At 35.7% G+C, this 15,656-nt stretch overlaps 1 protein-coding gene across 2 annotated transcripts in view; it reads right to left on the reverse strand.

The window, feature by feature from the left end:
• The window catches only part of LOC110448483 (inactive ubiquitin carboxyl-terminal hydrolase MINDY-4B-like), a 46,647-nt gene extending 33,463 nt beyond the window's left edge, over positions 1-13,184 (reverse strand). For both annotated transcript variants that reach the window (XM_021494746.1, XM_021494745.1), the window contains exons 1-2: positions 13,066-13,184; positions 10,446-10,694 (exon numbers count right to left, since the gene is read on the reverse strand). In XM_021494746.1, coding sequence (XP_021350421.1) covers positions 10,446-10,598 — 153 coding nt within the window. In that variant the 5' untranslated portion in view covers positions 10,599-10,694; positions 13,066-13,184. The remainder of the gene's footprint in view (positions 1-10,445; positions 10,695-13,065) is intronic.
• Positions 13,185-15,656: the final 2,472 nt, after the last annotated feature.

Consider the following 15,656-nt stretch of genomic DNA (forward strand, 5'->3'; position numbering starts at 1 on the left):
TCACTGAAATATCTCTACAACAAAAATATCTTACCACTAAAATATCTTTACAACTGACAAATCATTCTACAACTAATATATCTTAACCACAAAGATATTTTATCGCTAAAATATCTTTTCAACTACCGTAATAAGTTATTTTATCACTTTTACATCTTTGAACAAAAGGATTTTTACCACAAAAATCTTTTCCCTGAAATATCTTAACCACTAAAACAAGTATGCTTACAGTAATAACTGCAACACTCTTTTAATTACTTGAATATATACTGTTTTATAGATTTATTTTAGATTTGAAGGTTCTATTATAGATTTAGATTTAATTAGCAGTTTGCGAGCCATTTTCATTAAGAAGAAAAATCCTATATCATTGAAAATTATGTAGGGGGACATGGCATGAGAGTTTGGTAGAGTACATGATAAAAACTGGAATTTACCTAAACATGTCTATAATACTGACAACAAATGAATGACTAGTTTATTACATTAGTCCCATCAATGTGGTATTTAATTACTTCAGTTTACAAATCCAATCAAAATACAAAACATATTTTAAACATAATAATTAGTCAAAGACGCTGTATGACATAAAACTCTGTACAAACATGGACGTTACAATGAAATTCCTCTTTTACAGTTTTCTGAAGACATTAAGATTTTTTTATTGCTAGAAATTTTGTTAGAACAGTCCAGTCTTGAGGTCTTGAGCATTTGACAGTTACAGACTGCTGTGAGGTTTAGACTGTTTAAAGCTTAATTCATTCACCCCTGAAATGTCATAATGAACTCTTCTAATATTTGAATTGGAAGAGTTAATTCAGATGTGTCTTCAGGGGTGAATGAGTTAAGGACTTGCCACCATGTGCGTAATGTAGGTGTGTTTGCTGGAGGTAGTATGTTGTTGTATTTGTCTTTTTGTAATTATTGCAAGGGTCAGATACCATATTTAGAATGCAATTTCACTGAGATACCATACCAAAGGCACCCAGCACAGTTTCCAACCTGGTCACAGTATACTGACAACTGATTAACCAGTAAACTGACAACTGATTCACAGTATACTGACAACTGATTAACCAGTATACTGGCAACTGATTAACCAGTATACTGGCAACTGATTAACCAGTATACTGACAATTGATTAACCAGTTGTACGAATACTCAATGCTCATGAACATTTAACAGGGATTAACATCTACCATTTATAAGGACTTTGGTATGTCTGAAGTCTTTCAAGAGTTTGTGATGAAGTATACATTGAAACTTTTTGATTTAAGTGACTTTTTCTGTTGTCTTGAAGCAACAGCCTAAATATGTGTCTTCAGGGGTGAAAAAGTTAAACACCTTCTTTGACAGCCAGCTTGAAAATCGGGTATAAACAGTAGAAAATAACATATTGAAGGAAACACTGAGTGAGTGAAGAAGACATGGGACAGTGAAGGAAGCGGGGATGAGGAAGATTTCAGACAGATGTTAAATTAAAATCAGATCCATTAAAATCATAATTGTGGGGAGACATTTGTGTACATATGGTAAACACTCGTGTGTTGAATACTTACTGGGCTTGGATCTTCTAGCTACAGGTATAGAAATTACACAATTACACTGGTATTGTATCCAGGTATAGAAATTACACAATTACACTGGTATTGTATCCAGGTATAGAAATTACACAATTACACTGGTATTGTATCCAGGTATAGAAATTACACAATTACACTGGTATTGTATCCAGGTATAGAAATTACACAATTACACTGGTATTGTATCCAGGTATAGAAATTACACAATTACACTGGTATTGTATCCAGGTATAGAAATTACACAATTACACTGGTATTGTATCCAGGTATAGAAATTACACAATTACACTGGTATTGTATCCAGGTATAGAAATTACACAATTACACTGGTATTGTATCCAGGTATAGAAATTACACAATTACACTGGTATTGTATCCAGGTGTCAAAAATATACTAGTTTATTATATGCATGAACATTTCTCGCAATCACATTGTTCGGATCCTATACACGTGACCAGTCCTCAAAAACAGTTCGACTGGAATGCGATCTGTCAGACGACATTAGAAGATGGCTGCTGGCAAACGTTTCTCCTCCGTTAGGAAAATTACCAAAACTATTCGAGGATAAAGATGCTGTTAACGTAAAAAAAGGCCATTGAACACGCAGTGCATGTCCTCCATGCTTATCTTAAGAAAAAGAATTTAGACGATGCCTTCGAAAGCTACAATGATGAACTGTTGAATTCAAACCTGGCTAAATTTTACACGGAGGCTCACGTACAAATATCAGAACCTTTAGTTTTGTTTCATTTTTTTATTGTTGAAGCATATAATAAAACAGTGCATAATTGTATAATAATCAACCAAAGAGTAAATGTTTTACCAGAAATTTCATCCAAAGCATAAAAATTATACCAGAAATTTCATCCAAAAGGTAAAAATTGAACATTAACCCTTTCACCACTGTAGACCATAATGGACTCATTCAAATCAATGCATGGTAGAGTCTACTAAAGTTACATTAGGGGTGAAAGGGTTAACCAGTATTATCATCTTAAGTGTAACAAGTTTAAAAACATACTCATTTAAAGGTAAAATTGAACCAGTTTTAGCGTCCAAATATGTAACAAGAATTCCACAATAGATGTGACTGGTACGAGTGCACCAACTTTGGGAAGAATGATGGCTGACTGAAATTTCATGATGTGGAACAAAAATCAATATATTTGCTATTGATCAGATCACACAGACATTTCATTAAATATTTGTAAAATTGGCTGGGTGCTGAGTTTGAGTGCACTTGGGAGGTACATATAAGTATGTACTGAGATAAGTCCTGTTATGACGGGAAATTTCTTGAAAATATATCATCTGAAAACCATGATAGCCTATCAGATCGCTGCAATCTCATTAAATAACTGCATAAATTCTGCCAAGCATAAAACTTATAAAGTTATACTGTAATTTCTTATAAAATACATTCTAATCAAATCAGGTGACAATGTACCATGCTTCCGTAACATCCTCTTAAGGCAGAGAGACCCAGCTCTCTGTGAAGGATAATCACCAAGGATGAAGAGTTCCAATTTGTTCAACATTTTTCTGACTTGAGCAAAGAGTTATATACTCAAAAAAATATACCGGTAAATATCATAATATTCTTTTTATCACATAAACATCCCCAAGACAGAGATTTGAATCCTATAACCTTCAGATTTTTAAAGCAGCTAGTGCAGGGAGCTTATCCACTGCACTACCTGAGCATACATACCAATCCTCGCTATTTAGGAGGGATACTCCCGATTTTGGACCCTTAAATTTAGTGTTTTAAACCAGTGAATTTGCTTATCTGTTCCTATATTCTAAGATCTAATGATTTTATCTGAAAGAAAAACTTACAATATGTCATTTTAAAGGTATATTATGTCTCTAGGGGATGTATATACACACATTTTATTTATGTTTTAATGTTGCGCGTGCAGAATCTGCCCCATAGAAATTTCAAAAAGTTGGCAAGTATTTCATTTCAAAATATTTTATTAAATCAATCAGATTTAAGGTAATAGGATTGTGTCGCCATTTCTCAGTAGAATTTATTCAAATTTTGTAGATATATTGCTTTGAAGAAAAGAAAAATTTCTGCCACAAAAAAAATATAGGTTGTCAGAATTTTAAGGATTTTAAAAGGAAATTTATGTAAAAAGGAGTGAATTTGAAAAAAAATTTGAAACACACAATTGTTTGCAAAATAATGTCAATAAAAATGATACTAACATAGATTAGTATTACATTAATGTATATCAATTTCATAAATGCTGAAATTGTGTAAAATTAATCATCTATAAACGATTAAAAATTAACATTTTATAATAAAACCATATACACATAGTAATTGCATGCAAGAGTTATCGTTCTTAAAAAAACTTCACAGTAGTGAAATAGGTAGCCGGTTTCTGAAGTACAGAAAAATGGACACATGTGACTCATTGATTAAAAAACAACTGAATTAATGCCTGGATTGCTTTGCAATACTTTAATATTGAAAGAACACACTGTTCTGTCAATAATAAACATACAATATTCATCAGTTTAATATCAAACATTAGAATATGTGGAAATTGTGATACTGTCTCCCTTCATTGGATTTTCAACTAGGGATGTACTTCCTATTTCCGTTTAGCAATACACTCCTATGACCTAAATGGGAATTGGGCAACAGGCAAAGTCTATACAAGCGGCTCTCTCTCAAAAAGGCATGATATTTGTTAAGTTAAGCATCCCCGTACCACTTCCAAAAACTATATATTTTGCGAAAAAGTAATAAAGACAAAACAAACAAAACTCAATCAGAAACAGGATTCTGAGTGTAAAAATACAACGTGGCTAGACCAGGCTTCTGACTGTAAAAATACAACGTGGCTAGACCAGGCGTCTGAGTGTAAAAATACAACGTGGCTAGACGAGGCTTCTGAGTGTAAAAATACAACGTGGCTTGACCAGGCTTCTGAGTGTTAAAATACAACGTGGCTAGACCAGGCTTCTGACTGTAAAAATACAACGTGGCTAGACCATGCTTCTGAGTGTAAAAATACAACGTGGCTGGACCAGGCTTCTGAGTGTAAAGATACAATGTGGCTAGACCAGGCTTCTGAGTATAAAAATACAACGTGGCTAGACCAGGCTTTTGAGTGTAAAAATACAACGTGGCTAGACCAGAATTCTGAGTGTAATAATACAACGTGGCCAGACCAGGCTTCTGAGTGTAAAAATACAACGTAGCTAGACCAGGCTTCTGAGTGTAAAAATACAACGTAGCTAGACCAGGCTTCTGAGTGTAAAAATACGATGTGGCTAGACCAGGCTTCTGAGTGTAAAATTACAACGTGGCTAGACCAGGCTTCTGAGTGGAAAAATACAACGTGGCTAGACCAGGATTCTGAGGGTAAAAATACAACGTGGCTAGACCAGGCTTTTGAGTGTAAAAATACAACGTGGCTAGACCATGCTTCTGAGTGTAAAAATACAACGTGGCTTGACCAGGCTTCTGAGTGTTAAAATACAACGTGGCTAGTCCAGGATTCTGAGTGTAAAAATACAACGTCGCTAGACCAGGATTCTGAGTGTAAAAATACAACATGGCTAGACCAGGATTCTCAGTGTAAAAATACAACGTGGCTAGACCAGAATTCTGAGTGTAATAATACAACGTGGCCAGACCAGGCTTCTGAGTGTAAAAATACAACATTGCTAGACCAAGATTCTGAGTGTAAAAATACATGGCTAGAGGCTCTCTCTCAAAAAGGCATGATATTTGTTAAGTTAAGCATCCCCGTACCACTTCCAAAAACTATATATTTTGCGAAAAAGTAATAAAGACAAAACAAACAAAACTCAATCAAAAACAGGATTCTGAGTGTAAAAATACAACGTGGCTAAACAAGGATTCTGAGGGTAAAAATACAACGGGGCTAGACTAGGCTTCTGAGTGTAAAAATACAACGTGGATAGACCAGGCTTCTGAGTGTAAAAATACAGTGTGGCTAGACCAGGCTTCTGAGTGTAAAATTACAACGTGGCTAGACCAGGCTTCTGAGTTTAAAAATACAACGTGGCTAGACAAGGCTTCTGAGTGTAAAAATACAACGTGGATAGACCAGGATTCTGAGTGTAAAAATACAATGTGGCTAGACCCGGCTTCTGAGTGTAAAAATACAACGTGGCTAGAACAAGATTCTGAGTGTAAAAATACATGGCTAGAGGCTCTCTCTCAAAAAGGCATGATATTTGTTAAGTTAAGCATCCCCGTACCACTTCCAAAAACTATATATTTTGCGAAAAAGTAATAAAGACAAAACAAACAAAACTCAATCAGAAACAGGATTCTGAGTGTAAAAATACAACGTGGCTAAACAAGGATTCTGAGGGTAAAAATACAACGGGGCTAGACTAGGCTTCTGAGTGTAAAAATACAACATGGCTAGTCCAGGCTTCTGAGTGTAAAAATACAACGTAGCTAGACCAGGCTTCTGAGTGTAAAAATACAACATGGCTATAGACCAGGATTCTGAGTGTAAAAATACAACGCGGCTAGACCAGGCTTCTGAGTGTAAAAATACAACATGGCTAGACCAAGATTCTGAGTGTAAAAATACAACATTTCTATAGACCAGGATTCTGAGTGTAAAAATACAACGTGGCTAGACCAAGATTCTGAGTGTAAAAATACATGGCTAGACCAGGCTTAGAACACTTGACTTTAAATATCTATACTATCACTCTAACCGAATGAGCTTCCTGGTCAACAGAAGTGTACTGGCACAACTGTGCTACAGATATATCCAAAATGAAATTAAGGGGAGGTAACTGAATATAAGAAAACCCTTTGAGACAGGGATCCTTAATACTTTACTGTAATGTTTTTGGGAATAATTTCATAATGTTCTAACTCCCTAAAAGGGTCTGCAGCCAATATATATCTTTGTTGGAATAAAGAGGAAATAATATTTAGACTTAAAAAAAAAAGGAGAATTTTTTAAGGCCTCTTAATGCAGTACAAAAGTGATGAAATTTCCAACCTTAATTAACCACCTTAAACTCATTCAACCCTGAAGTTTCATAATGAACTATTCCAACCTTTGAATTGGAAGAGTTCAAATGTGTTTTCAGGGGTGAATGAGTTAAACCCCTGCTGTACATACATTGTGGTATATTTATAAGATACTGTTTGGTTCCATTTTTTTTGATTGTGTGTGCGTGACCAGTATTTTTTCACAATTTTAATTATATGTAACTTATACAAGGGAGAATGAGACCCAATGTCGCTAGTGGATGTTCAGTTAAGTTCTGCATACCCCAGTTGATGGATTCTAAATGGAATTCTCTAGTCTTCGGCCATGAGAGTAATCAAAGTTCAAAAGAAGAGATGACCAGACAACACCAATGGGGAGTCTCTGCAAATCTAATCCAATTATGTAAATTGGTAACTTAAAATTTTATGTAGAGTTTGAAGAAAAAAAATGTAAGTTGAGCTTATAAATAAAATATCTATAACTACAATTTGAACAACAGAATTCAATCAATAAAATGTGATCAGAAAATATGAAATGCTTTACCTGTTTTGAACCAGTAGACAATATTTGAAGATGAAACAGTCAAATATTTCACAGAAACCAATATCCACTTGAATATGACACACACCGTTAACACTACGAAGGAATTAGCTGTGCTGGTTGACGTACGTCACGCATGGAAATTTACATCCGTTACCTTACAAATCATACCAGGTTTTCTCGTTATAAATATATATTTAACAAGTTATTCTCCATGGAAAACGGAAAAAAATCCGTCCATACCAGAACTTTTTACAAATATGAAGTTTTTATCGTGCAAGTTCGTAAAAATGTCGTCAGTGTTGCCACGTTCCTGTTAATATATATATAAGGTCATGGATTTTTTATCAATGGTTTCCAGAGTTTTCATGAAAATTTAATTATTGTCGTCATGGTTACGAATTCCCTCCATTGAAATTCTTGGATGACTGCATTATTGGCAGACAATACTGTGACACAAGTGACTGAGCGTTTCAACCTGTGGCTATAATTCTATAGGTCTCTCAGGGGGGAAACAGTTTGACAAAGCCAGCACCTTAATTAAACCACCCTACTTCCGTAGTAGTGGTTTACCCTAAGGATTGGTCAATGACACAGTTGGTAATTTCCATTAATAGCAATTACGGAAAAACAATCCTTCGGTTCATTCAGGTAAACTCCTATTATCTGATATGTAGAATCTAACAGACACTCAGAATGATGAAAATGGGTGCATTGTCACCTTTTATTATTATAACAGGATATAAGCACACAGTAGATATTATACATAATTTAAGGAAACAATGCACTTTAAAAGTGTGTCGGTATGTTTCTCTTTCACGCATGATGAATTAAACAATTATAGAGTACGTGCCTAACATTTCATCCTTTGGTACTGCCAGCTAACAGAAGTCATAGGCCATATACATGTCAATAGGTACAGAATTACCTGCCCAAGGAGACCACCCTGATTCAGGCAGTCGGAGTCCCACCACTTTTCTCCTGTATACAGGGCATGAAAAGTTATTTTTCTGCTGTTATTATTTACTATATCCATAAAAAGACAATTAAAGGATGCAGGCCTATTCAGGAAATTTTGATGAAATTATTCCCAATTCTAATGTGACAATTAGAGCAATGGATAAGCTTCCTGAGTTTAACCATTGATGATCAAGAGAATAGTCAGCTGGAGTTAAACCCTATAGGGGGATTTATTTTTTTGTGGGAAAGAAAATTACAATTGTAACAGGAAAGAGAATAGTGTACTAGCTTCCACTGGGGATCAAACTCGCAATCCCAGACTTCCTAGTCGGACGCTCTATATCAGTGACCACTCAGCTAAAGGGAAATTCTCTTTAGCCCGAAGCCAGTAGACGACCGTAATCCTATGTACAAATAAAATCTGCCACATATAAATATATTTCTTTTGTGTATGATTAAATTATTAAAGCGAACAGCAGAAAAACAGAAAAAAAGCCAAACAAATTCAAAGAATTATTTTTCATTGAAGATACAAAACGGAAAAATCCCTTTGCCTTGATCAGTAGAGAACTTGAATAGAAATGTAGGGTCCTTGGGCTTTGACTCTTAGTGAAGGTTCTAAAAGGTGACCTCGAATACATTTGTACTTTATGCCAAAGCAGAGAGGAAGCGAGAACGTGCATATTTTAGTCCGGCTATTTACCTTCTCATTTCCAGCATGTCATCCGCGGCTATTTTTGTGGGACAATCAATTATGTAAGAAAGCATTCTTAAAGACCATGAAATACCAGCATACACACCCAATGTAACTAATGTTTGTAAAAAAAATTGTAAAGACTCTCTCAGAAAAGAGGAGGCTCACGCACTGACAGTTTGACAGCATATAATTGAATGGTCTGACTTTCCTTGTCCGTTATTTACACAGAAACTCTGTATCTAGAACACATTCATACACAGCTTGACTGATGTACATAGAATCAATAGGCACGTTGGCCTTAGCGGCCATCTCACTTCATTAGGAATTAAAACATGTTTGATAAATGCAGTCCATATTTAATGAAAATGCAAAAAAATGAGCAATTATGCTAATGTCAGCTGAGTTTCTGGATTTAATTTTTAAAACCCTGACTCAAATACCCCGATACTAAGAACACCTGACCAATGGAACCCCAGCACTCTATTGAGCCCTGCCCCTCGGCCTCCTGGAGGGCAACACCCTATACCCTTCATAGGTATTACAACATTTGATTCCCTGTTTTCAAGGATGCTTCTTGATGTACTGTATAGTTTTTAATATTCACGAGGGTTTTGATTTCAAACATTTGGCAAATGCGTTAAAATTCACGAAAATTAAAACCCACGATCCTGAATATTTTGAGACCGTTGCCATAACAACCGGTCTTCACATGTCTAAGATATCCGTTGAGCTGCGGCTACTAGGTCAAAACATTGTTTTAAAAGAACTACACTATATATTTATAAAAAAGTTAACAGTTTGAATAAAAGATAAATAAATAAAAAGTCTGACTAACAGAAATTGTGATTCATAAAATTAAACCCCCATGAACAAGTTCTGGATACAAAATCGCGAAATTTTATTGAACTGAATTCAACAGGTAGAATTTGAAAAGAAGTTAAAAAAAAAATATTGATGATTGAAAATTAATTTTGCACAAGATTCATAGCTTTCTTAAAAATTAAAAAAAAACAACACCTCCCCTTGGGTAATGGTGGTGCTTAAATCTATGAGCTTAAGTCTAAGAAAGGCTGAGCATTTTTCGGCAGGATGCGGCTATTATTTCACCTGCATGCATTGTGACATAGGGAATGGACCTTTGTGAGGAGACCTAGGGGGAAAAGGAAGGAAGGAGAATGAACCTGGTTCATTTAAGACTCGGAGAAAACAGACAATATGGTGGCCTGGAAAATATAAACTTATTGTAAATTTAGTGCCCAGAGCATCTTATAACCAAATAATAATAATAATATTAATACTCTGAGGTTCTTATTTACCCCTTTATTGCAACCTAGTTCGTAGGTCGTCTCAAAGCGGTTCACAAATTAGTATCTGTGGTTATAGGGCCTTTGCAACCAGCCAATATCTTTCTCAACTCCCGTGGGAGCATTATACAGCCGGTGCTGCCATTTCGGCGCTCACAGATAGCATTCAACAATTCTAGCACTGCCCAACCACGTACTCATTTACAGCTGAGTAGACTGGAGCAAGGGAGCAAAGTATCTTGCTCAAAGATACAACACAGTGCCGTGCCGTGACTTGAACTCACAACCCTTCAGTCACTAGCCCGGCTTCCTTCTGCTAGACTACCGTGCTTCTATAAAATCATTGCTCACCTTGCTTTCATCCACGCCGAATCCTCCATCCAGAATTTTGAGTAACCTGTTGAGTTTTTCTCGTTCATATCCGGTCGGAGTGAGACCAAGTTTATTGGTATCCTTGGAACTACTAGCACCATTCATCTCGATATCCATGTCTGCTTTCGCCATTTTGCAGTCTTAGAACACAGTCTATTTAAGGCACTTCACAGATAGTATTTTGGCATCAGGGAATTAGCGGGTTATAACATCTTACGGCTGCTGCATCTGGAATAAAAATATAGAATTATATCAATATTTATGATATATATGAAGTTTGTGCTGGTAATATAGAGGAAATCGGTCAGGTGGCGCAGTGGATGACACACTCGCCTTTCACCAAGGTGGCCGGGGTTTGATTCCCCGATCGGACATGAAAAGGTATTGGGTCACCTGCCAGACCACGTGGGTTACTCCTGTTACTGCCAACATAAAGACCTTCTGTGCAAATTAACTTTCATCCGGGCCAACAAGAGTGATTGAAAGACACGTGACATACACTGATGTGCAATATTTGGTCACTAATTATAATTTTATAATATATTCTAAATATTTTCATTGTTTTTAATTAATCATTCTTGTTTGATTTCTCAATCAAACAACACATAATTATATTACATGAATGAAAGGCATATCTAAAAAAATTGACAATATTTCAATAAATTTCCACATCCTACTTCCAAGGACACCAGTTTAGCCTGCAGTCAAATTTCAGTGAAACTATTTTGCACTTTTTCCTGTGTATATGGGAAAATTTCAAAAGTTCAATTTAGAATTTAAGATTTAATGCGAAAAAAAAAATTGCATTATTTTCGGGAATGGTGGAAGGACTTTTCACTCATTTTTTTTATTTTGCTTTTTTATTGGAAAGAGGGGTAGGGGGAGGCATGGAAGAAAATTTCTGAAGGTTGAATCTGAGCAATCTTCCATTTACTTACCTGAACCCCTAATTATAACATAAGAGGCTACTGGTTGGCTATTTTATCAGTTTTGAAATATGCCCAAGGTGCCTGTAAAAAGCATCGCCATGCCAAACTATTAACATAGTTTCAGAGAATATTGCCCTTTTTGCCACAGTACCGTGGTTTTTTTTAAAAACAACACTTTATACTTACTTTAAAACAATTATGAAACTTTTTTTTTCAAACTTGTATTCGCAATATTGCTGGACCAGATTTAAGCTTGCTCAGGGTCTTATTTAGCCCAAGTTTACTCTGGCCCTGACACCAGACTTAGACATTTTGAGAGATGAAACCCACATCAGACATTTATCTGTCAAAATGTAGAAGTCTGGTGTCAGAGCCAGAGGAAACTCGGGCTAGGTCTTCAATTGTCAGCAGGAAACTGGACTTACTCCGGAGAAACTTAATTATGTGGTCGGAAAGAAGACGAACCAAAACCTAGTTCTCATGTTCAATCTGGGAATTAAACATCAGCAATCTTGGTGTAAGGTGACTGCACTATCAACTCTGCCACCCGACCAGTAAGTTGACTTATATTAAAATATGTAGTCCTTCCTCCTTTTTCTTTAAAAAGAAAATCTTCACTCCAGAAAACATTGCTAACTATTTACAGTCCAGGTTTGGGTATCTCCTTGCCAGGCACTGACACCAAGAACTTGAAACAAGGGTTGGTCACAGGCACCAAATTTGTAATTACACTGTATGGGAAAGATATAATTGTACAGCTAGACTGGAATTTGAACCAGGTACACTGATCCGAACTCCAGACAGACGCTCTACTATTAAGCTATACCTAGCTGTTCGACAATAATCGACCCAGTCCAGGCTCCGCTACAACTGATTTTTTGGGTGGGCACAATTTTTAAATGTCATACACGGTAGACTCATACCGTCCATGAATACTCTATAGCACAGCAAAAAATATATTTTCATTTCCTATTAAATATATACTTTGTTTACATTGATTAAGAAATGAAATTGAGGAATATATATAGTCATTGACCAAAACAAGTAAATAATACACAAAAGATATGATAAAATTTGTGATCGAGTACTTTAAAAAATAATTCACAGCGCATCACTGTTTTCAGTCTGGGGGAATGGGGTGGTTCAAAATCGTAAAATTTGGAAAATACATACATGTTATCATAGGGAGGATGGGATTTCCTGAACACCAGGAAACCCCTAAGGATCCCCACGGTTATTGGATTAAGTTGCAGATTGTCAGACAGTCTATTGCCAATTCATTTAACTTAACAGAATGCAATCGTTCCAATATTTGACCGTTTACTTTTGGCAAAGATTCTAAAATCAGCTGTGCTGATATTATCAGTGCGCCTCCATTTAACCAGAAGTTGTTCTGTCAGACAAATCTTTCTACGGTATACCTATTGTTAATATTTACTTCCAAATCTTAAGTGTTCGTGGTAATCGCGACTTTTTATCAATATTTAGATGTCGTTTGTCATATCTGCCCAAAGTATAAGTTGACTTTTAAAATTTGTTTATAAAAAGAAGATGGCATTTCGCTTAAACCACATAAATGGAAGGCTGCCGCTAAAAATATTAACGAGAGTTATAACATTTAACAAGAGTTGAACACGAATCGTAACTGTTTTAGAGTGATTTTGTCTTACCTTATGGGAAGTGTGTCCCCTTATGACACGAATCTGGCATTGTTGGCGCTTGTCAAACCCTCCTTAAGGAGGTGGAGCTCCGAGCAAGCACCTGTTAAATCCACCCATAATGCCGTGTAATTTACGGTAACCAAAGACGCCAAATGAAGGGAAATAACCCTCATGTGAATATAACACTTTCACTAAAAAAATAACCAAGCTGCATTGCAAAATTATAAAGATATACATTTGAATGAAGGTAAGTAACAACTGAATTAAAAAATTAGCGATTTTATTTAGAAAGTTACATGTAATTGAACTTTTATATAAATTTATATCTAAATACATAAAATTAAAATTAAAATTGAATTAAAATATTATATTTGTATTAAAAACAGAAAAATTCTAATTTTTAGATTTAAATTAAATATCGTTTAGCTCCATCACTCTAAATATCTAGCTTACCGATCTTCACCACTCTAAAAAGATCTACCTAACTCACCTTTGCCATTCTAGAAAATTAACTATTTTGAGATTCAATAAAAATGTTCAAACAACCTGACTAAACGATATATCGGATATTATCCATCTATATTTGTTTATCGAAATATTAGTACCTCGATCTCTATACCTCTTCTTCCTCTGTCAAAGTACAGTCATCCTAGTGGAGTATCAAGTCATTCATTTTCACAAGTATGCATCTTTACACTACACAGTATAGATATGAAATATATATAGTTGAATTCAGCCAAAAAAGTTTAACTCCTAGAACTGTTACATAAAGAATAAAGCAATTATTAGTTTATCCTATCTATTGACGCGCCTTTTTTGTTTTAACTCGTTGTCAAGAAACGTTTGACTTCATTAATGTTCTTGTTTTACTATCGACCACAAAAATTCTCCCAAAAATCTCCTTGCTTTTCTTCCTCTGTAGGGAGTGCCGTCATTTAATAGGATTTAATAGGAAATACAATGGACGCAGGCATTATAGGTGACTCTATATCAATATCTTATAACAATACAATAAAAATCTCAGACGTTACGTGTCATCGTAGAAGTTGTCATGATCACGTACACATTGAGTGTATCTCCTCTCAGGCTATGGCATGTTAGGGATGGAAATCCTGATCTGTTTTCAGCCCAGGTATCAGTTTTGTTGCTCTGCGCTACCGATATATTACATGTCTTTTGTTTTGCGTGGGTTCCACACACTTGCTGCGTATTCCAAGTGTGGCCTGACCAATGCCTTGAAAAGCTGTTTAAATGTTATTTCATCTATATGTATGAAGGATATTCTGATAAGCCCATGTATATACTGTTTGCCTTTGTTGACTGTTTGTTGTATATGTGAGGAAAAACCGAGATCTTCGTCCACCATTACTCCTATAACCTTTTCTGATGAAATTTTTCTCCAGCTTAATTTTATCTTCTCCCGCTCCTGCCATGAAATAATTTCTTGTCGCCTTTCCTTTTATTGCAAGTAATTTGCAGTTTTGAGAGTGAAATTTTAAAAGCCATGTTTTAGACCAGGCTTGCAGATTATCCAAATCATGTTGTAGCGCTTCTCTATCTTTATCGTTTTTTATTTCCCTGTAAATGTTTGTGTCGTGGGGAAACAAAAAGGTTCTTAGTGGGTCCTTTATATAAATTACAAACAGTACTGGACCTAAGACACTTCCCTGACGGATTCCACTGACTACCAGATGTTCTTTCGATGATTTTACATCAACCAATACACGGTGTTTCCTTTGGGTTAGAAAATTCTCTACCCAAATGACAACCTGGTTACGTACACCATAACTCCTGAGCTACCCAATTAATCATTGATGCAGTACCTAGTCGAAGGCTTTCATAAAATCCATGTAAGTGATATATATCTCGCCTCCTCGATTCAATACTTCTGTCCAATCCTCGAACACCATTAAAAGTTACAGTACCGAAGATCTTTTGTCGATGAATCCAAATTGACAGATTGTTTTCCTCCATATGTTTGACAATAGAATCTCGCACTATCCTTTCAAGAGTTTTCCCCACAATACTGGTAAGTCTTACTGGTCGATAATTCCCTGGATCTGATTTGGATCCCTTTTTAAATATAGCTGTTATGTTCCCTTCCTTCCATGTCGTTGGTACTATACTATCATGTACTGATCTGCTGAAAATGATACTAAGAGGTTTGCTTATAACGAAATGAAGTTCTTTCATAACCTTGGGATGCATCTGGTCTGGACCTTGTGATTTGCTGGCATCAAGCTTTGTCAGCAGTGTACCTGTACTTTCTTATGTGCAGTGTATTTCTTCAAATGCTTGGTATTCCTCCTGGTGGTTTCTTCGTAAATACACTTTTTAAAAAACTGTCCAACACGTGCGCTGTATCCTTGCCATTTACGACTCATCTCCGTTAAAGCCATATCTTGATGTTGTAAAGCCCGGCTTTTGAGAAAAGTAGCCTCCGTTTGCACGCTTATCTCAGTCTTTTGAACTTCTCCGGTCTGGAAATGAAATATGTATATAGAGATTTAAAAAATTAAATATACAAACAAATGTATTTATATATATGTCGATTCGATTGTATAGGCCATGTGTACTACTGCTGAACGATCGGCACTTAC

Source organism: Mizuhopecten yessoensis, unplaced genomic scaffold, assembly GCF_002113885.1.
Source record: "Mizuhopecten yessoensis strain PY_sf001 unplaced genomic scaffold, ASM211388v2 scaffold4083, whole genome shotgun sequence".
Classification (NCBI taxonomy): domain Eukaryota; kingdom Metazoa; phylum Mollusca; class Bivalvia; order Pectinida; family Pectinidae; genus Mizuhopecten; species Mizuhopecten yessoensis.